This window comes from Sphaerodactylus townsendi, linkage group LG09 (assembly GCF_021028975.2).
Source record: "Sphaerodactylus townsendi isolate TG3544 linkage group LG09, MPM_Stown_v2.3, whole genome shotgun sequence".
Lineage (NCBI taxonomy): Eukaryota > Metazoa > Chordata > Lepidosauria > Squamata > Sphaerodactylidae > Sphaerodactylus > Sphaerodactylus townsendi.
The window spans coordinates 19654689-19680794 of NC_059433.1; the positions used below are offsets into that span (position 1 = coordinate 19654689).

Sequence of the window (26106 nt, forward strand, 5' to 3'; positions counted from 1 at the left end):
TGAGCAGCCCCATCCACGAGTCCAGGCAGCCAGCCGCAACACGTAGCCACATTGCCCTGCCGCTCCCAAAGGGGTTCCCCTGTGGTGTGGGGAGGCTTCAAAAGCATGAAAACCTCCCCACTGCCAAGAAGCCCCCGTTGGGCTTAATAGACGTAACGCCACCCAAAAGGGTGTCTTTAAGTCTCAATTTGCAGCTGGCAGCGTAACACACTGAATGGCTGGGAGAGAGTCAACTAACGTCAGCCCCACCCCTGCTTTGCCTCTGCTAAGACAGCAGCGGTGGCAAGGGCACTGGGACACGCCACACTCCAGCACCAGGGAGGGCCGTGGCAGCCACACGTTGGAAGAATTGCCCCTCCATTGGGGTAAGTGCCGTGGGAAGCAAATTTGCCAGAGCGGCCACACATCACTCCCATTGGCAGATTCAGGAACCCCCTTCTGAATGGGGTTCTAACATACCTTTCCTAAGCAGAGTTATACCCTTAGAAGTTCTTTTTTTAAAAAATAATTTTAAATTTTATTAGATAAATCATAAATAAACATTACATTGCGTTTCATTCAACAATTTGTCTCTGCCTTTACTTACATTTTATAGAAAAAAGTAAATATTAAATATAAAACCCCACCATCACCTTGAAGAAAAAAAATAGAGAAAATTTTTAATAATTAAAAAAAGGAGAAGAAAAATAAATAATAAGAAAAGGGAGAAAAAGAGAAGAAGAAGAAAAGAAAAGAAAAGAAAAAAAGAGAAAGAAAATGGGGACTTCCGATTAGGGACCTTATCCTTATTAATCACAGTCTCAATAATATTTTACTATTCAATTTGTATATCCTTAATTAATTAATATTTAACATTGAAGGTAAACCAACATTTTTTTGTTTCAGTTTCTGATTGAAGAAAATCATTAAATGGTTTCCAAGTCTTCAAAATGGTTTCTATGTTCCTCTTTCTTATTATGCCCGAAAGTTTGTCCATTGATGCAAATTCATATACCCTTGGAAGTTCAGTGAAATCAGCAATTAGGTAATCAGTACTGGATGGGGCAGAAGATCAATGGCAATCAGGTGGCGAAGGATTGACAGGTTTCTTTGTATTGTGTGATTCTAAGAAAGGCGTGACTCTGCTTAGGATCATGCTGTAAGAGGAAACCCATCACCATAAATCTTCTGCCTCATTCTGTATTGTTTCTGTATTGTTTACTTGATTGCTGGTGCTGTTTTCACAATTGTGAACTGGTAATTTGAGCTTTGATGCAGTGGTGTAGTTTATGATGTACAGGAACAGAATCTGCTATAATTGTTTGGGGATGATTGAGGTAAGAAAAGGGAAAGGCAAGTTTTATAGGACAGATGAGTAATGGTCTCTTTTCGCCTGAGCTTGAGGGGAGCCATGCCGTTTGGATGGGTTTTAAATTATTGCACAGCTTTCAGCTGGTTAGAGAAAGATAATGAAAGAGAGAAACAGCAATCAGACTGTAAGCTTTTAGAAAGAGCTTATCTTTTTGTACACTGGATAGTTTCTTGCATTATGAATTAGTAAACATTACTGTTGTGGATTTGCAAGGAAATAAGGGCTTATGTCTGATACAGTTGTACATATCTGTGTGACAGGAGAGATATGGAGGAAAGGACAAACAAATAAACAAACAAAAAAAACAGTAAGGGAATGGGGGACTGGAAACAGGACACTTTCTCTGTGTGTGTGTTTAGGGGAGAATGATCACAGGCATATTTAGAATATCTGCCGTTGCCTGAGACCTAAACAAGAAATGAGAAATATCTTAATATTGACACAATGGGTGCATGTATATGTGTGTCAAGTGCGTACACAGTGCTGTTCTCATGTTTTCTAAGAATTATATCCTGCAGACTTCAAAGGAACATGCTAAAGAACAGGGGTGTCCAACTCTGGTGCTTCAGATGTTCAATTGGCCATGCCAGCAGGGGCTGATGGGAATTGTAGTCCACGAACATCTGAAGTGCCAGAGTTGGACACCCCTGCCATAGAAAGTGAAGTTATCATTGCAATCTTGGACTTTTTTCCGGCCCTCAAAATCAGGGGTGGTGATGCTGAGAGACCCGGATTGACTTCTTTTGGAATCCAAACATCGGAAAATGTGACTTTAGGAAACCACTTTCACATGTATACAGAAGTTCTTGTACGGCTGCCAAATTAACAGTGATTCATTCTCAGTGGTCTAGAATGCGAAATTAATTTAAAGTGAAAAAGTAACTGAATTCCTTACTTCCCATATGACGTACTGCAACCACCAGAAAATCTCTCATCAACTATATGATGACTTTCTTGAGCAAGCTTACGAATGTCAAGTCGTAACAAAACCAATAAACACACATCTATTCTGTTTGGTTCTTTCTACCAAGATCTGTCTGTGAATATGTAATTGATCCTTTATGTGAAATGCTTCTGCGATAAATGTACTCGTTACTTAATTTTGATATATCTTTGCCTCTATCCTAATTTATAGGATCTCTTTGCTTACTCTTGCTTTGGTTCTGAAATTTCCAGTGTAATACGCAAGTGCATAACTCCATGTCCAGGATTATACAATTAATTTAAGCAGCCATTGCGCTAAAAATAATGACCATATTCCTTTGAAATAAGGAAGAACAGTAGAGGAATTTGAAACGATCTAACCTGATTTTTTTGAAAACAAGGAAGGGATGCTTAGTTTTTATGTCTCATTGTACTGTATTCCCAGCAGGCTTCCAGGATGCAGCTGGTATAAACTATGTCCGTCGATTGTAGCCATGCTTGGAAGGCAGACAATAGTCACGACTGAACATTCTTTGTGAAATGGCACATACTGTGGCTTTCAGGACTGGCACTCGCGCCTCTGAAGTATATTTCTGTCATTGTCTGAGAAGCCGAGGAGAGAAGCCGTGTGTCAGATGTGGCTGGTTGAATGTTAGCACACGCTTTTAAAATGAAACGTTCTCTCTTCAGAACAGCAACGTGAGGACACGCTGGCCTTGTGGGAGATGGGGGAGCTAAACTCATTCAGATAATAGCCACATTCTCTTGGCCTTTGGGTTCTGTTTGGAGAGAGCCTGTGTAGTTAGCCGCACCGAGAAGCCCTGAGGGACAGATGTCTGCATACAGCTGTCTGATTAGCGAGCGCTTGACATTACAGAATGCTAAGCAGAAAACATGCTAGGTACAAGGTGACATATAGGACACTCCGTTGGGAGTACAGATATTCCTTACCAATTTAACAGACCAATTCCTTACCAATGTAGCAATGCAAGAATATCCTGCTGTATTAACGTGCCTATAGGCACGATCCCTTTATGATCACTATATGTGATTATAGGTACCCCCTTTGCATTTATTTATGCTTCAAGCAAATCTGTTAGTCTTTAAGATGCTGCGGGATTCCTTTTTGTTGTTTTGCTGCACTGACTAACTCAAGAATTTTGCAGCCTTTCGTGTTTGTATTTATTGGGTTTGCATCCCAATTCTAACAACTTTGTGTGTATTGAATTTGGATTTTGAATCCAGTTTATTCAGTGGGACTGTGAAGCTTCCTTAAACTGTCTAGTTTTCTTTCACCAAACTATACACATGTTTATTCAGCCCTGTTGCGGGTTTGATGGCCATGTTCTTCATAATATGTACTAAAGGACTGGACTGAGCACTGAAATTACCGGGATTTTTCATGGCAGGCTGTTCAGAGGGGCACAAGCAGGCTGAGCTAAGTGGCCCCTGTGGCACACAACTCGTTCCATTTCAATTTGTCTCTGTTGCCACTGCCTGACCTGGGAAGTAGGACTGCCACTTTTGAGTTGGGAAATTCTTGTAGATTTGGGGGCAGACGTTGGGGAGGGTGGAGTTTGAGGAGGAGGCAGCTCAATATGGATGTGATGCCCCCCTCTGAGGCTGCCATTTTTCTAGGGGAACTGATCTCTGTAGCTGGGAGATCAGCTGTGATTCAAGCCCCTAAAATGTTTTCAGAACCCTCAGTTTGTCCACACTCATCTTCTCGGAAACGCTTCCTGACTGCCCTTTTGTGATTCTGGTTTGTTGTTTTAAAAAAACTTATTAGATTCATAGCTATGAAGCTTCAAAGCCTTGTGCTGCAATTCTCTGGACTAGAGGTTATGTCTACATAGCTATGGAGAAAATGTCGGCAATGAGAAAGTCCAGGGACTGGGGAAAGGTATGGGAACGTTTTAAAGAAATTGCACAGCATGTGAAAACTTTTTCAAAACATTTTCAAAAAAGAATTGCTAGGGAACATCACGCAAATAAAACGTTTTCAGGCAGGAAATAAAACATTTCATTTCCTACCTGAAAACGTTTCACTTGTGTTGTGTGAAAAGGCCACAATCAGCCTCACATGGAGGCTGGCAGTCCTACTTGAGAGCCTGCGGGTGGCTCTACTGTTGGTCTGGGCACTGGCAAAGAAGTAGCTTGTGATGTTCTTTATCAGTGGTCATGATGGAAACCGTGAGGCCCAAGCACTCTTGGCCAGCCCATAGTGCTCAATATACTAGTCCTGCTTGCTAAATTATTACAATGTTCCCAACCATACAAAGACTCATTTTGTTGACTTATTTGAAAGTTGCCCTGACCTGGGTAGCCCAGGCTAGACTGGTTGGCCCTGATGCATACCAGACTTGCTACACCAGTGGTTCTCAACCTTCCTAATTCCGTGACCCTTTAATACAGTTCCTCATGTTGTGGTGACCCCCCAACCCTAACATTTATCCATTTTACAGATGGAGAACATTGATGCAGAGAGTCTTAGGCAACCCCTGTGAAAGGGTCGTTCGACCCTCAAAGGGGTCCTGACCCCCAGGTTGAGAACCACTGTTCTACACTGATGGCCCCATCCAAAGGTGGGCGAATCCGCTGTTGGGAGCAGTGCAAGGCTGCGCTGGCAGATTTGCCCTCCCTGGGGCACTTGCTCTGGTGGAGGGGCAAATCTGGTTGCGTGCAGTTGCCACGACCCTTCCCAGTGGTGGGATGTGGCACTGAACCCAGTGCCCGTGCCCCTGTGCCCGTGTCCCAGCTGCTGGCATAGTGGAGGTGGTCTGGGGGAGGAGCCAACGCTAGTCAGCTCTCACCCAGATGTTGTCCCAGTTGTGGCGTAGGAGGTTAAGTGCTCATGTATCTAATCTGGAGGAACCAGGTTTCATTCCCCGCTCTGCTGCTTGAGCTGTGGAGGCTTATCTGGGGAATTCAGTTTAGCCTGTGCACTCCCACACACGCCAGCTGGGTGACCTTGGGCTAGTCACAGCTTCTCGGAGCTCTCTGAGCCCCACCTACCTCACAGGGTGTTTGTTGTGAGGGGGGAAGGGCAAGGAGATTGTAAGCCCCTTTGAGTCTCCTACAGGAGAGAAAGGGGGGATATAAATCCAAACTCCTCCTCCTCCTCCTCCTCCGCTTCTTCCGCTTCTTCCGCTTTCGCTGCTGCTGCTGCTGCTGCTGCTGCTGCTGCTGCTGCTGCTGCTGCTGCTGCTGCTGCTGCTGCTGCTTCTTCTTCTTCTTCTTCTTCTTCTTCTTCTTCTTCTTCTTCTTCTTCTTCTTCTTCTTCTTCTTCTTCTTCTTCTTCTTCTTCTTCTTCTTCTTCTTCTTCTTCTTCTTCTTCTTCACTGGGGCTTAGGACTTAGCCACCAAAAAGTCCATTAAACCCAGTAGAGGTTTTCTGGTGGCAAGGAGGCTTTTTTGCATTTCAAGCCTCCCCATGCCACCGGGGGGGGGAGGGGAGCTCCTTGGGAGCAGCGGGCCAGTGCAGTTGTGATGCTGCGACCAGGTAATGGCAAACAGTCTCTGAATGCCTCTCGCCTTTAAAACCCTACTGGAGTCACAATTAGTTGGCTGTGACTTGAAAACCCTTTCCATCACCATTTAAAAATTACTAATTAAAGTGATGGAGGATTATCCCCATTACACAAGTCCTGCTGGAAACAGAGCGATCCAGTTGCTGGCTCCCCTTTCCTTCAGGGGCCGTCAGTCAGACCAAGCCTTTTCCCTCACAGTCTCAGAACCATTGATTTCAGGAAGAATGGCCTCTTAAGGATAATAGGCATTTACTTTGTGAAACAATAGGCTTGGCAGGCTGCAAAACATGACCTAATTTTGGGCAACGCACTTGCCTCTGATAAAGCTGTCTTGGCTTGGGGTGGAGAATAGTGCATTTATTTGGATGAGGTGATACTTGATAAGCTGTTGACTCAAGTCTGTGCTTTCCCCCCAGTTTGTTAGCAATTCAGTGGTTTAGGGTAGGGGTTTTGTCCCTTGCAGTGCATTAGGAAGAATGACATGATTTTGCCCGGCAGGGCTCTTATGCCTTTTGGCAGTTGCATGACAAGCAGAAATTGTGCAGGTAAATCTGGTTGTTTGAGGTGCTAATGTTTACACACAGCCAGTGAAACATCTCATGATCCGAGAAACGTGGAGCCCTCCCGTAAGATCAAAGACAAACATTGGGGGTTGGCATCTTGGATCCTGCTGGTTTTGTAATGCTCTGGCCTCCAGGGATGGTGCGCAAAGTCTGGACCCTGCCTCCTTTTGAAGCTCATTTTTAGGCGAGCGAGCGTGGCCCCACCCTTCCCTCCAGCAAATGAAACATGTGATTAGCAACAACCGCGTGTGAATTTTTAGCTCTGACCTCTTCATTATGTTAATGAATTTTCTGCAGATAGGGTGTTTTTCCTGTTCTCATTAAGCAAAGCGTCTGCGTGGCTGGTACAAAAAAAAAGGAAGTTAGTTCAGAATGCCTTCAACATTTTTTGAATAGTAGATTTACATCAGAATCAAGATGTAATGGGGCAGGGGTCTTCAAACTATGGCCCTCCAGATGTTCATAGACTACAATTCCCATGAGCCCTACCACTTGGCCATGCTGGCAGGGGCTGATGGGAATTGTAGTCCATGAACATCTGGAGGGCCATAGTTTGAAGACCTCTGTAATGGGGGATGCAGAAAAAGGTTATACCTAGAACAGTGATGGCAAACCTTTTTGAGACCGAGTGCCCAAATTGCAACCCAAAACCCACTTATTTATCGCTAAGTGCCAACACAGCAATTTAACCTGCGTTACACGGGAGTAAGCTTGGTGGTAGTCGGTGGCTTTGCTTTGAAGCAACCGTGCAACTCTTCCAACGGGTGAATCACGACCCTAGGAGGGTTTACTCAGAAGCAAGCCCCATTGCCAGCAACTGAGCTTACTCCCGGTAAAGGATCGTGCTTTAGTTCTTTTCATGAAAATCAGTGGGGTTTAGCAGTGCTTAGCTTCCCCAAAACTAGGTCTTAGGTTTAATGCTAATAATCGAGCCCAACGGCCCAGGCCAGCCTAGATGTATGTGCGACAAACTCTGTTTGCACGTGCCCACAGAGAGGGCTCTGAGTGCCACCTCTGGCACCCGTGCCATAGGTTCGCCACCACTGACCTAGAAGAAGACAGGTTTGGCACTGATACCATTGGAAGTGTGATTTTAACACTGCAATGAAGTTTACGATCCATCCCCACACCCCGCTGCATTTTATTTCTGTTTTGTTGTGGTACAGACAGAAGGACCGAAAATAAAGATTTTGATCTGAAAGGGCCACCTGTTTTAAAACTAATATGTTTTCAAGGAAGCAGCAATTTTGGGATCTTTCTGGCTGAAATAAAATGTGCATATCCCTTAATTCTGCATTTCTTCTTAATATGGTTTTTTTAAAATGGTTTGTTATCAAAGAAGGCTTTGAAGGAAGCTCTTTGTTTTATCTCAATGCACTCTTGGACAGGCCCTGATGAACTACTAGAGAAACATACTGTACTCTTGTCAACTCCAGAACATTTTCTGTGCTATTAGCTTTGTTTTACTTTGTGCTCACTGAACTGTGATTGAGCTCTTTGCACTAAGCCAGTACTCATGGGAAAACGGGGATCCTAAGAGCTTATGAACAGACCATGTTTTTAAAGGGCACATTGAAGTAAAATTAAGTTATGATACTTTCTGTTGCCTGGGAGTCTGAACGACAAAAGCCTACGAAATAATCTGGAAGCTCAACGCAGTTCATTCAATTTCGGCACTTGCAGATTCTGTGATTCAATTGGATTATACGTTTAACTTTTCCAATAAAGTGTTTATGTTCAGATAAAGCAGTAGCTGCCAGGCAGAAAATTGTCTTTCCCTTCACAAACAGCTTCAAAAAGCCGTGCTCCCAAAGGGCAGCATACGTGTTCTGCGTGTCCTCTGTAGTGCTGTGCTCCTGATCCAGAATGAGTGGACGCAGGGCCAGTGCGCTTATATTCATTCCTCTTCTGCATGTATTGTTTCATTAGAGTCGTTAGTCCCTCTTTCCCTATCAGAAGCATATAGCTGCTTGAAAACTAAGCTATTAGAACAAGAGTATCGGGATATGATAACAGCTGCGAGGAAAACGTGTTCCCCCCGTGACCCTGCTTATTCCAATTGAACAAGGACACATGGCCAATTATTTACAGTGGATCACCAACCCTAAATTAAGAAGAGCTTTAACACTGGCCAGATTCAATCTAATGCCCTCTATGCTGCTCTATGGCAGATATCAACAAATTGATAAACAGAGGAGGCTATGTCCATGCAATATGGGTCAGGTGGAGACACTCGATCATACCCTCTTTCATTGTGTAAGGTTTGCAAAAATCAGAATGTCACAATCTGCACTTATCCCATTTCTGTATAACAATCTAACTGATGCTCTTAAGATACCTATGCTTTTGAACAACATGGATCCCACAGTGTGTGAGAATGTAGCAAAATTTCTGCTAACAATAATAGACGTAAGTCTAGATGAATACCAACCAATGTCTATGTATTATGACCACATATAGCCAGCAGTAATTTTTCTAGCTTCTGTCAGTATCCGATGACGTTTAAGTGAGTTAACTTAGCTGAAGGAATGTCCTATAGTTACAGAAGGACCATGTATATATTTTAGTATTTAGTATTTTAGTACCAGTGTCTATAATTGTGAGCAATAATGGGCAAATTTTGTATGCTGATTTTGTATGTTTATTTTATGCCAATAAAGGCTTGTGACTGGAATGTATTGTTTCAGTGCACGTATAAGGTAGTATGTAGAGCTGGCTTCTCAACATGGTACCTATGGGTACTTTGGCACCTGCTGACACCTTCCCTGGTACCCACCCAGTGTTGTGGAAAGTAGGTGGGGCTATTGTCCAGCAAGGCTTCTGATTGGCCATTGGGGATTTGATCGGCTGTGTAGATTTTTGAAAAGATTGCTTTGGCAGTAGCTGCCACTCCAGCAGACAAATCAGCCAATGTTCGACTGAAGGTGCGCTTTTGCCGCCATTTTTTGACTGCCAGATTGGATGACCTTGTGGCCTTTTACCCAGTACAGGGACAACATTTGTTACTGGAACAAGTGAAGGGAGTAAAAAACAGATGATCCTGTTTTACAAGATGGAGTTGGTTCCCAATGGCCACCAGTGGGGGATGTGGGGTAGGGTTGCCAGATCCAGATTGAGATTTGTGAATGGATCCTGGGGAGGACAGGGGCCTCAGCAGTGTGAATTGGTGGGCTCCAATCTTAGCAGCACAATTTACCTACTTCGATCAAACAGCTCAAGTTCTGCAGGATTGGAGCCCTTGTCATTATACAGCCCATTTTCAAGAAAGGTTGTACAATGGATCCAGTTAACTATAGACCCATAACTCTACTAAATATAATCAGTAAGTTATATTCAAAGCATTTCTGTCTTAGGCCCTTTCCGCTTTTACACCCAGCAGTGCGGTGTAATCGGCATAAACAATGCAGCCTTTTGGGATTGTTAGCATGGACAGTCGGGGAATAAATCGGCGGTGAAGCGCAACCTTCGCACAGGCTGCGCCATTGCCAATACTGTCTCCTGGCACAGCTCATACGCAGAAGCCAGGGGACATCTGCAACCTGGAAGGCGGCGGCTGTGAGTGCTTGAGCCAGGGCGTGTCCCCTGGCCTCTGCGACAAGCCGGACGCCAGGAGACAAGGTAGGCGTTCAAAAAAGGGGGGGGGGATGGCGCCTTTCAGCCGCTGCCGTGCGAACGGCAGCAGTTGGAAGCCGCTATTTCTGAAATACCTCGCTCAGGGAGCGAGATTTGAAGAAGCGGCCCCGTCCGGCACAGGGGTTATTGAGGCCCGCCCGGCTGCATCGTCGCGAGAACTCCCCCTCCCCAGGGACGCTGTTTTTAGCGTCACTGGGACGCTGTATTCCACCCCTGCGGAAACAGCCACAGATTATGTGGCTGGTTAGATCAGGAAGACTATATAGAGGATGAACAAACTGGCTTCAGAAAGGGTAGGACAGCCATGGACCACTGCCTCATTTTGTACCACCTAATTGAGAAATACATAAGTTCCAGAAAAGGCTGCCTGTTCACAGCATTTGTTGATTTAAAAGTTGCCTTTTATACTATATTTAGGGGGAATCTATGGACAAAACTGCTTAATACTTCAATTGACAAACACCTATTGCCTTTGATTCTCAAGCTTCATGAGAATACTAGACTTTGAGTAAGATGTAGTCATGAGGTTCATTTGTAAATGCAGTTCCTAGAGAGGTATGAGATAGGAATGCCTATTGCCCCCCTTTCTAATCAACATCTATATGGATTCCTTAATAAAACACCTTCAGAAATCAGATGTCCACGCCACAAAGCTAGCCAGGAAAAAGCTAACAATGCTTATGTATGCAGATGCTGCTGCAGATTTTATCACAAACTAAAGTTGGATTGAAATGAGACCTGGTTATACTGGGATTACATTGACAGGAGGAGCATTTAATTAGCAATTATGATAAAACCAAAATAATGTGTTTTTAAAATAGCTTTAAGAACTCCTGATGGCAAACCCATGAACAGAAAATTGACCAGGTGAGATGTTTTAAGAATCTGGGCGTAATTTCCCAACATAATGGCAGAATGTTGGCTCATATTCAATTTGTTGTAGACTCACTCAAAGGAGCTCTGAGGCCACACTTAGATTCTATTGGACTAAAGGGGGAAACCTCATTCCAGCTGTGATCAGTTTATTTACAGCCAAATCATTGACACAGCTCACTTATGGTGCCCAACTGGGCCCTTAGAACAACTTTGCCTTACTAGAGTGAATACAATCAAGCCTCAGAGCTTCATTTAATGCCCCTAAATACACAGCCAATCCAGTCCTTCATCAAGAAACAGGGCTATTAAAGGTAAAGGCTAGGGCCTAGATCAGGGGTAGGGAACCTGCGGCTCTCCAGATGTTCAGGAACTACAATTCCCATCAGCCCCTACCAGCTGATGGGAATTGTAGTTCCTGAACATCTGGAGAGCCGCAGGTTCCCTACCCCTGGCCTAGATGGTTATTATTAACTATTGGCTGAGAATCCATCTGCAGCTGACAGGATTAATATCCTTCCAAACTACTCTTAGACTAGAACATGAGGATTGTAAAAAAAAATTACAAAATGAGACAGCCTTTCTTCCAAACTCATTTAAGACTCTAAAATCATGGTCAGGAAACTTTGCAGCCCTGTACCTATCAAATATCGCCTTGCAAAATTCCAATAGGCCTTCTCTAGGGTGCACTTTAACACATTTCCATCAACCTTACCCAAAGGAAGGTTTCAGCATTGTCAGAATCAAATGGAGCTTGGGTGTCTTTTTGTGCTGGGCCAGGGCGGACCGAGTGATCAGAAACCGTGGCGTAGCCCATCCTGCCTGCTGGGATCTCGGCTGATTGCTCAGAGACAACAGCTGAAGTTGTGCCTGCTGATGAGGTCAGCGGATGCAACAGTGTATATTGGCTACACTGCTGGTCCACAAGCTGCCCCCTCTTCTGGCTTCTCAAAGAGACTGTGGTGGAGAAGGTGGTAGAACAGCCAATGTACATCGTTGTACCTGCTGACAAAATCAGTGGGCATGACTTTGGCTGAGTCTCAGCAATCATCTCATGTGCCAGCAGGCAGAGTAGGCCAAGTAATGGGTGTCAGGATGCTATTGTTGGGAGGGGGGCAGTGTCTGGGAGTGCTTTAGCTTTTTCAGGTGCCTTGCTATCAACTGTGCTGGCCTTGGAATTCCTTGGCTGGGAAGGGCCTCCAGGCTGGACGTTTCTAACTCTCTCTGTTCCCATGTGGGGGTGGGGATTATGCTATCTGTATTATCAACTGCTTGGCGCCTTTTCGCCAGAACTGTCTCTTCTGTCTCTCATATGTCTTCAATAAAATCCTTGAAAACCTACAAGCGTTTTATTGCCTGAGCGGGCGACTGACATTGGGTTCTGATCAGGCCCAGCCCAAAAATGTTCCAGTGCACCATACCAGTGTGCACTGGCACAAAAGATGCTCTGGTTATAGCAGTGTGACCAAACTTTGGAATCAAACAATCAGTGTTCAAAAAAAGTCTCTTCAATGTATTGTCGAAGGCTTTCACGGCTGGAATCACTGGGGTGCTGTGTGGTTTCCGGGCTGTATGGCCGTGTTCTAGCAGCATTCTCTCCTAACGTTTCGCCTGTATCTGTGGCTGGCATCTTCAGAGGATCTCTGAAGATCTTCGAGATCCTCTGAAGATGCCAGCCACAGATGCAGGCAAAACGTCAGGAGAGAATGCTGCTAGAACACAGCCATACAGCCCGGAAACCACACAGCACCCCAAAAGTCTCCTCAGTTTAATAGATGCTGTTATAAGACTAATTGCATCCAGTTTTTCAGACAGGAGGGTAGTGGGTAGGAAACTGAGCTGAAGAATCATGTTTTGATGATAAGTAGGTCACACTGTTACCAACTGAATTAGAGTTTAGGATATTAATATTGTTTATTTCTACAGCAGAGTACTTCAACATGACCACATTGGCTCCAGGCTCTGTTCATATGAATGAAGTTATGTAGAGCGGGTAAATTCACGATTCCACAGACATCTAGGGTCCAGACTTGTTTCCCCATTGGCATTCATGCTGCCTTCACTGTCTGCACAACTCCAAGAAGGTGTTTCTTTGAACAAGAATGGAGGTGGCCTCTCATTTATGACCTCAAACAGTGTCTGCTAGTGCCTTGTATAGTGCTGTTGACCTAATTGGAGCTGTTTCCCAAAGAACCCATGTAGAACCAGGGGATTCCAGCAGGAAAATGTGGCAAATGTAACACAACAGATGTCCATGAGAGAATCCTCTGAGCCAAACATTTTTAGCAAGGAAGGCTATCGCAAACCCAATAAATGTCAAATTACAGATGCCAACCTAATATTGAATGAGAGAATCCAAGCCAATGGCAAATCTGAGAATTCAATGCAAACAAACTTGAGCAAAGAAAACAATGGCCTTACTCATGACAACCAGCAAGGAACCAGCAAGGAACCATGGGAGATTGAATTTCAAAGCACAGCAGGAGTCCATGTGAAAAGACATCTGGAAGCGCCAGAGGTTGGACCTTACCTCTGAGTTTAAGGGAGCACTCTTCAGATTCTCCCCAGCCCTACTGCATTAGGTGCCAGCAAAGCCATGATTTCAGAGAGGGTTACAGACCCTGACCGGCTTGATGAAATTTCCCATCCCATTTTTATAAAAAGCACATAAAACATGTCAATGGCCTGGAATGGATTGGAAAGGTGCTGGAGAACAGAATTATGACCTCACTTAGGCCCCTTCCACACATGCAGAATAATGCACATTCAATCCACTTTTACAATTGTTTGAAAGTGAATTTTGCTATTCCGCACAGTAAAATCCAGCTTCAAAGTGCATTGAAAGTGGATTGAAAGTGCATTATTCTGCATGTGCGGAAGGGGCCTAAGTTAAGAGATATAAAACTGAGATTGCAGTGTGAAATTTAAGAATTAGTGTACCTCTGATGCACTGATCAAGGGTGAATTCTATTTTGGGGTTAAGCACATAAAATATCTATTTGAGTAGATGTAGAAGTCAAAAAAGCAATGGTTTTCCAAAGCCAAGATTTCTCTCTCCTCTCTTTCTGCATGAGATGAACTGTCTCTAATTTCAGTGTGATGCCAGTTTGTGTGTGTTAAGTGCCATCAAGAAGAAGAAGAAGAAGAGTTTGGATTTATATCCCCCCTTTCTCTCCTGCAGGAGACTCAAAGGGGCTGACAATCTCCTTGCCCTTCCCTCCTCAAAACAAACACCCTGTGAGGTAGGTGGGGCTGAGAGAGCTCCGAGAAGCTGTGACTAGCCCAAGGTCACCCAGCTGGCATGTGTGGGAGTGTACAGGCTAATCTGAATTCCCCAGATAAGCCTCCACAGCTCAGGCGGCAGAGCGGGGAATCAAACCCGGTTCCTCCAGATCAGAGTGCACCTGCTCTCAAGTTGCTTTTGACTCATGATGACCCTATGGATCAACGTCCTCCAAAACATTCTATCATTATCAGCCTTGCTCATAATCTTCGTGAACCTCCCTTGTAATATTGAAGAGAGGTTGCAATGTGCGCTGCATTCTTAGGATTGCGCTTTAACATCTACTGTCTTAGGATATCTGGTTTTGTTGTGAGATCTGAATTTGGGCTTTAAAAAAATTGAGCTTTAAAAAATTGGACTTTGCTTTTAAACCACAAACCAAGATGAAGCTGTAGTTTAGGATCCTGGCTTGTGGGCAAGAAAACAAACTGCAACTTGTTAGGGCACCAAAATTTTGGATGCTACCACAACTTGTGGTGAAATCACATCATTGTAATATACAACCTTATCTGTGCGCCTGATGGTGGAGCTCCTGCTCTTGTGGTTTGTAGGCTTGGTCACGTCTCAAACAAGCTGCGGTTTCCTTGTGATATCTGAAGTAACCTTGGATGTCCTTTTACTTTTTGAATTACAACATTTCCCTCTGACATAAAATATAAGAGAGCAAAATATTAGATCGGAGAGGGATAATTCTAAAACAATGTCATATAAGAACAACCTTCATCTTGGAGGTCATTAAAGCTACCATCTGCTGTGGCCTCACTAAAAAGAGCCCTATAGATGGTGAATGGGATGCAATTAATGGAGGCAGCTAGGGGAGAGGTTTCAGAAACTTATCTGAGTATTCCTCAACAGTACAGTGGAACCTCGGTTTTCATTGCCTTCGGTTTTCATCGGTTTTGGTTTTCATCGATTTTTTCAGTGAAAAATTTGTCTCCGGTTTTCATTGGCTTACTTACTCGGTTTTTTCATCGATTTGCAGTAAGGTGCAGGGGTTTGTGGAGAAAAATCACCTGGACAAAGCTGTTGCAGGCTGTGTCTGCAACTTGTTTAATGACAATGTCTTGCCTCATTTCAGACAAATCTTACAGAGACTTCAGAAATAGACCTCTTTGGACAGCTTTCTGGTGCGACATTGGTCCACTGGCACTGAAGCTGAAGATGCTTAAAGTGTTATTGTTTGTTACTGTTTTCAGCATTAAACACTATATTCACCCAAAGTAATATGTTTTGGTATGTTTTTGGAGTGCCTAGAAGCAGTTAATTGGATTTACATTGATTCCTATGGAAAAGTTTGCCTCGGTTTTCATGCGGTTTCAGTTGCTTTCATCTATTCTTCTGAATGAATGGGATTACCAAAGCAAAGACCCGAGATTCCACTGTATTTATATTTCTAGGACTACATCCTACTTTTCTAAGCACCAAATGAGCCAAAGAGATAGATCTGCCTGTCAAAGGCCCAGCGCGGTGTAGTGATTAAGATCAGGTAGAATCCAATCTGGAGAACCACATTTGATTCCCTTCTTCTCTGCATGAGCAATGGATTCTAATCTGGTGGACCAGATTTGTTTCCTTGCCTGAAGTTTAGTGTTGGATCCAATCCTGGCCCCAGCTGGGCTCAACCATCCCTTGCTGCTCCCATCTCCATGTGGAGATCGAGCCATCCCCACACCCAACCTCCACATGGAGATGGATGTGGGGTGAGCCCTTCAGACCCCGTTCACAATCTCCATGTGGAATTTGCTGGCCTTGCTGACTTTCAACTGTGTCCCAGTCTTGAACTCTGTGGGGAGTTCCGGACTGGGGGGCAGTTATGAGGGAGTGGGTGCACATCCAAGAAATGGCACCTGGGGTTTGAGACCCCCCCACCACAGCTGGATAAGCCAGTGTTTAACACAACACTCTCTCTGAGGTGGGAAAAGAGAGTTTCCTTAATCTCTTCTGTGGTCCCATTCACCCTGCAGTCTCATAGCTCGTAAGCTGCACCCAAAAGCCAGCCTGTGTTGTATTGAGCACAGAGTAGTCCCCTTTCATGTCTGTTTTCTTGCATAAGCATGATGCTTTATTTACAATAAAAGGGGTCTGGAACAATAATGAAAGTGAAGGAAAGCTGGAGTGAATTATAGCCAAATGCCTTTGTTACTGTTCATTTTGCTTTGAACCTTCTCTTTTTTTTAAAGTCCTTCTAAAATATTCAACAGTGTGCATGGTTCTCTCTGAAATCCAAGGCAGTTGTCTTGAGTAGTTGGCCAAAAAGAGAAGCTGACCGAAGCTAGTTTACCCCACAAATTCCAGTTCTTTAAAATGTATGAAAGTGTCTCTAATACAGGCTATGTGTGCTTTATAATGAAAATCAGATGTGAAACATTAAAAATACTTTATTTTCATTTTTTTAAAAAACCTTTGGACTCCTTTGGTATGAGTTAGAAGCCTATCTGTCTGCCTTTCTGTAAAGTATAATAAGGCAGACTAAAGGTAATTGACACTGGGTAGAAGGTCATTTGATACTCCTAGAACAGGGAGTGCTGTCGAAAGCAAGTGACAAATTTCATGAAAGAGACCTAAATTAGTACCTGGAAGGCTTACAATGCAATCCTAAGAACAGCTACACCCTTCTAAGCTCATTGAAACGGATGAGTTTAAAAGGGTATATCTCCACTTAGGGTTTCGTTGTCAGACTGCCTTTCTGAATAGACTTTCTTTGGGAATAAATCCCACTGAAATTAATTAGGCTTCTGTCCAAGTAAACAGTGGTTTGGGCTAGGTTGTCAGATTTATCTTTTAATGAGCCATGAACTCTCTGGTTGGCTTTGGGCAAACCTCACTGTTTGTCTTTCAGTCTATGGCTGTTTTTGAAAGGGGAATAAGAAAGCACTTCTACCTCATCATAATGAATACCCCAGTGGATATGAATGTGGTGAAAGGGAGGGGAGCTGTTTGCCCGTGTGTGCTCAGCTGAGGTTTCTTGTTTCTGGAGGATGAAATGAGACACAACTTTGGCTTCATCTGGGCCTAATGTCTTTGGTCCTTTCTGGTTTGGAATGGATTGAAGAAATGGTATTGGGAGGTGGTGTCTGGAGACCCCTCAGATTGTACATAAGTTGTTTATCATTGACACTTGGTTCCATAAAACGTCTAAGAGCTTGCTGGGCTTTTAAGAGTTGTTGGTATAAGAAGACAACAATCCCCACCCTTTAATAATGTAATGAGCACACACTGAGAATGTTTGCTTTCCATTAGAGAAGGGGAGGCAAGGGATTCCTGTCTGAAATGGAGGCAGTAGAGAAAGCAATTAGTTGGAGTTGATGTCCCCGGAGTCAGCAAAATATCATGACCAGATGTCTGTGTTTTTCTGGTTCGTGCTCCGCAGAGGATGTCTGTGGATAATCCAGAAAGGAAAAACAACACCTTTAAGCAAGAAGCAGTTAGAGAATAAAGTAATACACTTTGGAAAACATGACCTTCTGGGAATAAACTTGCGGTTTATTCCCAATGACATCCCAATGGGATGGATTGGATTGGATTTCATGTAAAGTATCCATCTTCCCCCTTTCAGTTTCCCAAAACCTTGCGGTAAACATATTAGCTTCAGCACAGTGTCTTCAAGCAATATTTAGTTCCCTCCCTTAGGGATTTGGACAGTGACATTGCGGAATCAGAAACCTGAAGGCCATCTTTCATGAAGGTACACTGTGTCTGAAGCTATGTCTTATGCTATGTCTATGCCAACACTATATCCACTCATAAACTGTATCCACATTATTGGAAACTGTGCTATTATTGTGCAATAGCAATAATTGACAATTGGATTTTCTACTGCCAACAAAACAGTGCAGTTGCAAATTATTGTTGTTTAGCAATAGTTCAATATCCAATCATGGGTGGAAACTTCCATAGTTGGATATGGTGTTATAATCAGTGGTGGGATTCAAATAATTTAACAACCGGTTCTGGTGGTGGGATTCAAATAATTTAACAACCGGTTCTGGTGGTGGGATTCAAATAATTTAACAACTGGTTGTTTACAAGCACCATTTTAACAACCGGTTCTGCCGAAGCGGTGCGAACCTGCTTAACCCCACCACTGGTTATAATTATACCAATATCCGTGGTAAAGTGGTTGGAGATAATTTTTTTCTCTTTTTCTTCCCTTAAAACCAGAATTCAGGAGCACCCAGTGAAGTTGATGGGTTATAGATTTAGGACAAACAAAAGAAAAGAGTTCTTTGTTCCTTGAGTGATTGACATGAAATCCTAAGAACACTTTCTAAATCCTAGTCAGTACATGTGAGTAAGATAAGGGCCTGTTCCGCACGGGGCAGGTAGACTGGTGCGGGGCCAGCAAAAACGCCACTGTGGGGGAGGACTTCGCACCGCTGTTGCTGCTGGAGCACGGTGGCAGCAGTGCATCCTCCCCACAATGGTGTTTTTCGGACTCGCTCAATGAGCAAGTCTTTTGGAAAATGCTGGCATCCACCCTGTGCTGAACAAATGGCACCGAGTGGACACTGGCGTTTTTTCCACACCGGCGCTGATCCGTCTTACCTAGTTCCCCGGCCACCGTTGCTCTGGAGAGGCCAGGGGACACGCCTCCTGGCCTCCTGCCCTGAAGGCATTGCCATGGCCATGGGGGTGTGTCCCTTGTCCTTTTCAGTGCAACAGCAGCCAGGAGACATGGTAAGAGGGATCTGTGCTGGCGTGTCCGTGAGAATGTACCCCGCAGGCAGCTGGGGCACTGGGGCCCTTTGCAGGGCACTGTGCAAATGGCCATGGAGGGATGCACTGGCGGCAAGTATGCCGGTCCACCCCCGCTTGCGAGGTCCGTGCGGAATGGGCCTCTGAGTGAGTCTTCTTAAGATGGCACTGTAAAATGTTGAATTCACTGCTGGTCATGGTACTGATGGCCACAGTGTAGGTGGCTTTAGCCATTCATGGAGATGAGATCCATCAATGACTGCTAACCACAAAGGAGAATCCACATCTACAGAGGCAGCAAATCTCTGAATACCAGGGCTAGGAGGCAACATCAGTCAAGGAGTTTGGCCTCTGTGCCTTGTTTCTTGGGCTCTCCAGAGCAACTGGTTGGTTGTGAAACAGGATGCTGGACTAGATGGACAACTGGTCTGATCCAACAGGGTTCTTCTGATGTTCTTATTCACTGCCTAGATAGTCTTGGGAAAGACTTGGAGCTGAGAATTCTCTGCCAATTGGTATAGATGGTACTGGATTAGATGAGCCCATGAGCTGGTGTAAAAGGCAACTTCATGTGATCACTGCAGGCAAAATCCACTTTGGTTGGTGGTGTGGTTGATCACCACATCTGACTAGCTTCTGTTTGGTGAGATACTTCCTGTTATTTGTTTGTTCCAAAGCTTCAAAGGAGATTGTTGTTCATCCTACTTGCATGCTTGAACTAGCAGAAATCAGCACGGGAAATCGGCACCCAGTTTGTGTTGGCAATACATAAAAGCACTCCAGTCAATAGAAAATACTAATATGTAGGATTTCACTATATGAAGTTCGCTGTTACTATATTCATGGGCAACTGGGCTCCCCTGTGGATGTCATTGTCAACCCCACAACCCCCCCACAACCCCCCCCCCACTAAACTGAACATGTCATTATCAAAAAAACCACCACACACTAAAATACTAATGTATTAATACAGCCCAATCATGGGTTGAGCAGGTTCTCTCAATTCTCCGCTTTCATTTGTTAAACAAAGTAAGTCTCTAGCTCCTCATTTTTGGAGGTATGCCTTTTTTTCTTATATCTCTGTGAGGGAAGGAATAGACATAGACAAGCCTTTATTGGCATTCCAAAATACAATAAAACAATTGTCCATAAAAGACAGATAGATACAGCAGCCATTGAGGGAAGGAATAGAGATTTACATTTTTAAAAAATGAAAGCTGGGAGTTCAGAAAACCTGCTCCACCTGCCAATTCAACACTATATCAATATGTCAACATAAGCAAGCCCCCCCCCAAAACAAAAGGAGGGGTACTGTGCTGTGATACCACAGAGGACACCATTGATGACAACAGCACCCTCCCCCTTGATAACCCTGATTGTTTAAAGCAGCGGTTCCCAACTTGGGGTATGCATATCCCGAGGGATACATGCCAGAGTATTTGGTAGTATGTGAAAAAATTGTGTATTGGGTTTGCTAATATAAGGGCACACTTTTAGGGAAATGGGTTGCCAACGGGTACGCGAGTGAAAAAGGGTTGGGAATCACTGGTTGCATGTCAGGAAAGAATGAAATTGACTTCCCTTCCCGTGAAAATGCAGAGGGAGGGCAGACGTATGGAACAACTGTGCCCAAACTGATTTCAGAGCTCACAGTTTGACTGCCAAGAAAATCAGGTGCAAGTCGAACACGTGGGGAAACCGTTAGAAAACCTCATTTGCAGCAAAGGGTTACAACCCAATTTCATTAGTTTTAATTGATAATTAAACCAAAGCAACCAAAAACTACCGCTGAACCTCACCTCTTAAAAAAAGTAGGTCACCCCTATAAATTCATGTGACTTTTTGCCAGCACAGACTAAAAATATATGTCTGATTGACTGAATTCCAGGCTCCAATTTAGAAGTCAGCAGGGCTGTTCAGCAGTACCCACTGTAGCCATCTATTAAACTACCAGTCTCTGCCAGTGTAGGGGTGGAACCAAGGGCTGAGCACCCTTCAGACTTCTTCACCCAGACCATGCCCAAGAAGAGCTTCAGAAATTGGCTTCCATAGTTGCTACATGTATAGTGATATGTCTTCAAGGTTTTGCTATGTGCCCCTTGAGGGCATAGAAAAGCTTGTCACACATTACAGACAGAGGTGGGATGCAGCCTATTCGCACCTATTCGGTAGAACCGGTTATTAAAATTTTCTCAGTTCGGAGAACCGGTTGTTAATGATTAACTCCACTAGGGACAAGGGGGTAATCTCTGTCCCTGGGTACATCAAATCTCGTCAAGTGGGAAATGCAAAATCACCCGCCAGGGCCTCCTGTGGCTCCCTTCCCCCCATGGCACCCCACCCCACTCCACCCCACCTCTACCCCCCACCCCATGGCGCCCACCCACACACACTTACCTTCATTTCAGAGCGAGATGGGAATTGGCAGACAATCCCTAACTTGTCTCTTTTCTGCAGCCCATAGCTTTTGCCCTTAACAAAAATGACTACAGTAATATCCAAGTAAAAGGGGACTGCAGCTGGGGCACACGTGCCCTGCGTCCTTGCCACAGCCCCGCCCAGGAATGCCCCGCCCCCGGAATGCCTGGCCACGCCCCCGTCGTGCCCCACCCAGCCCCATTGGCGCTATGCCACTGTTTGAATCCCACCACCATCGGAACCTGTTATTAAAATTTTTGGATCCCACCACTGATTACAGATATATACTTTCTGCATTTCTAGCTGTTTGTCTACCCATTAGTTCCACAGAAATGGTATTTTTTTTTGCTGTGCAGCCAGAAGCACAGCTGGAGCTTAAGGTCAGCGACCTGAATTCATTCAGTGAAATCAGGCAGACTTTATTCTATATCAGGGGTAGGGAACCTGCAGCTCTCCAGATGTTCAGGAACTACAATTCCCATCAGCCCCTACCAGCATGGCCAATTGGCCATGCTGGTGAAAGGCTGATAAGTGGACCCTAATGAGCTCCATTACCCTGTTCTATATGGATCAAGTGAAGCAGTGGGAGAGGGCTGGCTTTTCAGGGTGAACTCGGAGGCACCACTTCATCGGAAGAAGCTCAACCAGAAGATAAATATCTCATGGGGCTGACATCAAACTGTTTAAATTTGTTCTGAGGAATATTCTAAAATAACCCATATACCGTACTTCATGTTCTGTAAAGCCAAGTACTTCAGTAACACCGGGTAGATCTTTTTTGCTGAACTGGCAGCTGCTGCCAAAACAATATTTTAAAAAAAATCTGGGAGACACAGATTCAGGGGCGTAGCTTGAAGGGCAGCCCTGGGCAGGCTGCAGCCCTGGGCAAAACCTGAGAACCCTCCACCCGCGACCAAATTTTTTGCACCAGGACATTGGTGCCTGCAGGGAGTGCATTTTAGACATATCCAGCACCAACATTTCAGCATATCATCAGGATACTGTCCTTATGCTACTCCCAAGTCTGGTGAGGGTTTGGTTCAAAGGAGTCCAAAGTTATGGACTCCCAAAGGTGCCCATCCCCATTGTTTCCAATGGGAGCTAATAGGAGATGGGGCTACAGTTTGAGGGTCCATAACTTTGCCCCCCCCCTGACCCAAGCCTGCTAAACCTGGGAGCAGCTCATCAGGGAAGTCTCCTGATGAGACCTAAAGAAGTTTGAGACTGTGCCTTCAAATGTCCCCAGCCTGCAACCCCCATGGACAGCAATGCAGAAAACTCAATGCAGAACAAAGATTCTTGGGCAAATTTCAGGGATGTTCCTGCAGGGGGCGCATTTTTGGAGGTATTGACACCAAAATTTCAGGGTATCATCAGGATACTGTCCTTATGGGTACTTAAAGAGTTTCCCAGTGCAGTTTGGTTAGGGGTCCAAAGTTATGGACCCTCAAGAGTGCCCCATCCCCATTCTTTGCTAAGGAGATGGGAGCTACCTTTGAGGGGTCCATAACATGGACCCCTAACAAACTGCACAGAGGAGCCTCACATCATCTCAGATGATACCCTGAGGGGCCCCAGTGCCACATAAAACTGCGCCTGCAGATTCTGGAAAACCACTAAAATGCAAAAGAAAAGCAGACCCAGCATTTTGATGCCCCACAAGGTGATGCCTGGGCAGCTGCCCACTGCTGCCCAATGGGCATTACACAGTGCACACAGATTTGAACGCTTACTCTGTCATGCGGAAGCTCTCTAGGTGACCTAACTTACCTCATAGTTGTTGTGAGGGATAAAATGGAGGGAGAGTAAATTATGTAAGCTGTTTTAAGTCCCCAGTGGGAAGAAAGGTTATAAATAGAGTAAATAAATATGAAGTCCTGATGGGGCTGCATATGCACTGAATACTGCATGTGCCCCCATAGAGTCACATAATGTTCTTGGGGCCATTTTCCAAATCAAGAGCCCTTCCCTTTCCCCCCTTCCTGTCCTTCTTCCCAGGTGGGTGAGCCACAAACAGATGATGGAGCCCCTCCCTCCCTTCCCCTTCCTTCCCCTTCCCTCCAGGGTGGGTGGACCTCAACCAGATGATTGCCCTGCTTCCCCTCTCCGTGCCAACCTCTCCCTCCCTTCTCTTCCTCCCGGGTGGGTGGGCAACAACCAGATGATGCCCCCTTCACCCTCTTCCCTTCTCAACCCTCCCTCAGGATGGGTGGGCCATGACCAGCTGATGGGCCCCTGCCCCTCCCAGCCTTTATCCTCCCTCAGGGTGGGTGGGCCATGACCAGCTGATGGGCTCTCTTCCCCTCCCTCAAGGTGGGTGGACCTTGACTATCACCTAAAATGGCACCATGGTGCTGATCTGTGTCAGGCCCTTGCAACGCCCGGGGAATTTAGCTCTCAGCTGCTGTACGGCGTTCCGCGCGGCCCGCACGCTGGGAAGTTGGGTGTCGTGTGATCCAGCCGAGACCCGTTAAGCACAGGCGGCTCCCGGTTCTGATGGGAAAGCGGCAGCCTCAGCGCGAATGCGCCCGTCCCCAGCTCAGGCGATCACAGGGCAGGCGTGTCCCTGGCCTGTGCGGCAACGCCAGAGGCTGGAGGACGGTGGGGCGTTTGGGGAAGGGGAGAATGCGTCTTCCAGCTGCTGCTGCAGCGGTTGGAAGCTACTGTTTCAAGCTTCGCTCGGGGGGGGCCGAGGATAGAGCTGTGACCGGCGCGCCGCTGGGGCGAGGCTGCGGCTCGCGATGCAGCTCATGCTATCACCCGAACAACTCCCCTAGGGGCGGCGTTTTACCGTCCCTAAAGTATATTGATGACCAGCCCGTCTGAAGGGCAGAGTCTCAGTATAGGAGTCTAGTCGCGATGACTCCAGAGCTGACTGGTATCAAAGCGTACTGTCTGGTTTGGCCCTCTGTGGTATGAGAATAATAAGGAAAGGAGTTTTGACAGCGACTATGTATAGATAGTTCACTGACTTTGTAAAGTCCATGTAAATTGCTCTTGAAATAGCATCAAATGATTTGGTTTGAGATAGCATCTATTCCTGTCCACAGGAATTTTTCTTTTAGGCTAGTGCCCTGCTTTCAAAGTATTAAGATTGTCTTGAATGTTGAACCAAAACAGATAGAAAGTAAGTGGGCCCCAATTCTGTTGTCCTGCTTTGATCAGAGGGACCAGCCATTTCCCCTTATAAACTATACAGATCAACCGTTGGAAATATGTTCATATCAGATTTGACAATGACAGAAAATGAGGAAAGAACTTCCAACATTATAGAAGAATGAGACTTAGATGTTATGGTGTTCTCCATTGCAGTCGGACGCGATGTATACAGTGTACCACTCTCTAAGTTATCCCAGAATGGCACATGACTCCAACAATCTTGATGCAGCTATGCTAATCTGGGTTTGGTTAGATCGAAATGAGGGACATTTGATAGCCTCATGCATATTGCCTTGAGTTCTTGGAATAAGGGCAGAATTAATATATCTAATACATTTTATTGTTTTAAAAATGAATGGTGCTTGTAGAATGTGTTGTCGAAGGCTTTCGGCCCGGATTCAACTGGTTCTGGAGGGTTATGCAGGCCAAGCGTTAAAGACAAAATCCACCAGACCACGGCCACAGCAGAAACCCTCCAGAACCAGGTGCTTGTAGACATGTTGACTTACTCGAGCTGGTATCTCAGGAACATGAGATGTTCTAACTCCCTGTGTTTGTTATGTCCGACCCAGGGGATTGGGAAGAATGTCATCTGTGACGTGCATACACCCCTCTTGATGCCTTTTAGGATGATGTCAAGCTGCCCACTACTATCCCAAGCTCATGAGCATTATGAGTGCCGTTCTCCGTTTCCTGCCTGCCTTTGTGAAGATGAAGCAGCTGATCCAAGAAGGCTACGTTGGAGAGTACTTGTGTGTGAGGTCCAGGTTCACAGCGGCAGCCTCTTGGGAAGAAGTACAACTGGAGCTGTGATGATTTGATGGCGGTGGGGCCTGCACTCCGTTGGTACCCACATCATTGATCTCTAACATTCCTCACCAGCCAGCCAAGCCCATTGAGGAGTACCTTGGTTTACTTAAGACTTTTTGTGAAACAGGCGGACCACATCAAGGGGATCTGACAAATCACGGCGATGACTTCTATGCGTTTCAGATGGTCTTGGAAGGTGGAGTGTGTTGTACTGTGACCCTCAACTTCAACATCCTAGAATTCAAACAAGACATTATTGTGAGTAGGTTCTGGCAGGTGACTGGTGTAGTAGGAACTGACTTATGCGGGCAAAACAATAGCTCCTCTCAGAAGGAGCTCCTCCTGAAAGATTCCACCCCAGTCAGCAACTCCTTGTTACCTGAGAGGCCTTCAACTGGTGACATCCATCCCGTATCTCCGAGGAACAATAAAAGATGATGCAGGCCGTCCGGCAGGCATTTGAGGATCAGGATGACAGAAGGACCTGGGGCGATTGACGCTCACAATGGCTGCCACATTTGGCGACTGCCTTTATGCTTTGTGTGTGGTGGACACCATTAAAAAATCAAAACCAACTGGGTGAATGGCAAAATATTGTGATTATGACCCGAAGGAGCAGAATTAAGCCCAGCATATGCCCGATCCAGTGGAAGCTATGCGCGGGAGTCGAATATGCCTGCTAGCTTCTTGTCCCATCTTAAAGAGCCGGAGGAAGAGGGTGGATCAGTTACAATTCTTTCCTTACAGAAAAGATACCTTGAGCATCATGCAGCGAGACCAAAGGGGAGACAATCCAAGGGTAACTCCTTGACACGTGGCTCCATAATGCCTAGTTGGTGCTGTGATAGTAGCTGCTTTACAGGGCAT

The 26106-nt window shown here is 45.2% G+C and overlaps 1 protein-coding gene across 1 annotated transcript in view; it reads left to right on the forward strand.

The window, feature by feature from the left end:
• Positions 1–25822, forward strand: part of GFOD1 (glucose-fructose oxidoreductase domain containing 1) — a 48437-nt gene extending 22615 nt beyond the window's left edge. The window contains 9 exon segments of the mRNA XM_048508513.1: positions 25002–25067; positions 25069–25171; positions 25174–25218; positions 25221–25254; positions 25256–25295; positions 25297–25613; positions 25615–25636; positions 25674–25731; positions 25734–25822. Coding sequence (XP_048364470.1) covers positions 25002–25067; positions 25069–25171; positions 25174–25218; positions 25221–25254; positions 25256–25295; positions 25297–25613; positions 25615–25636; positions 25674–25731; positions 25734–25822 — 774 coding nt within the window.
• The last annotated feature ends 284 nt before the right edge of the window (positions 25823–26106 follow it).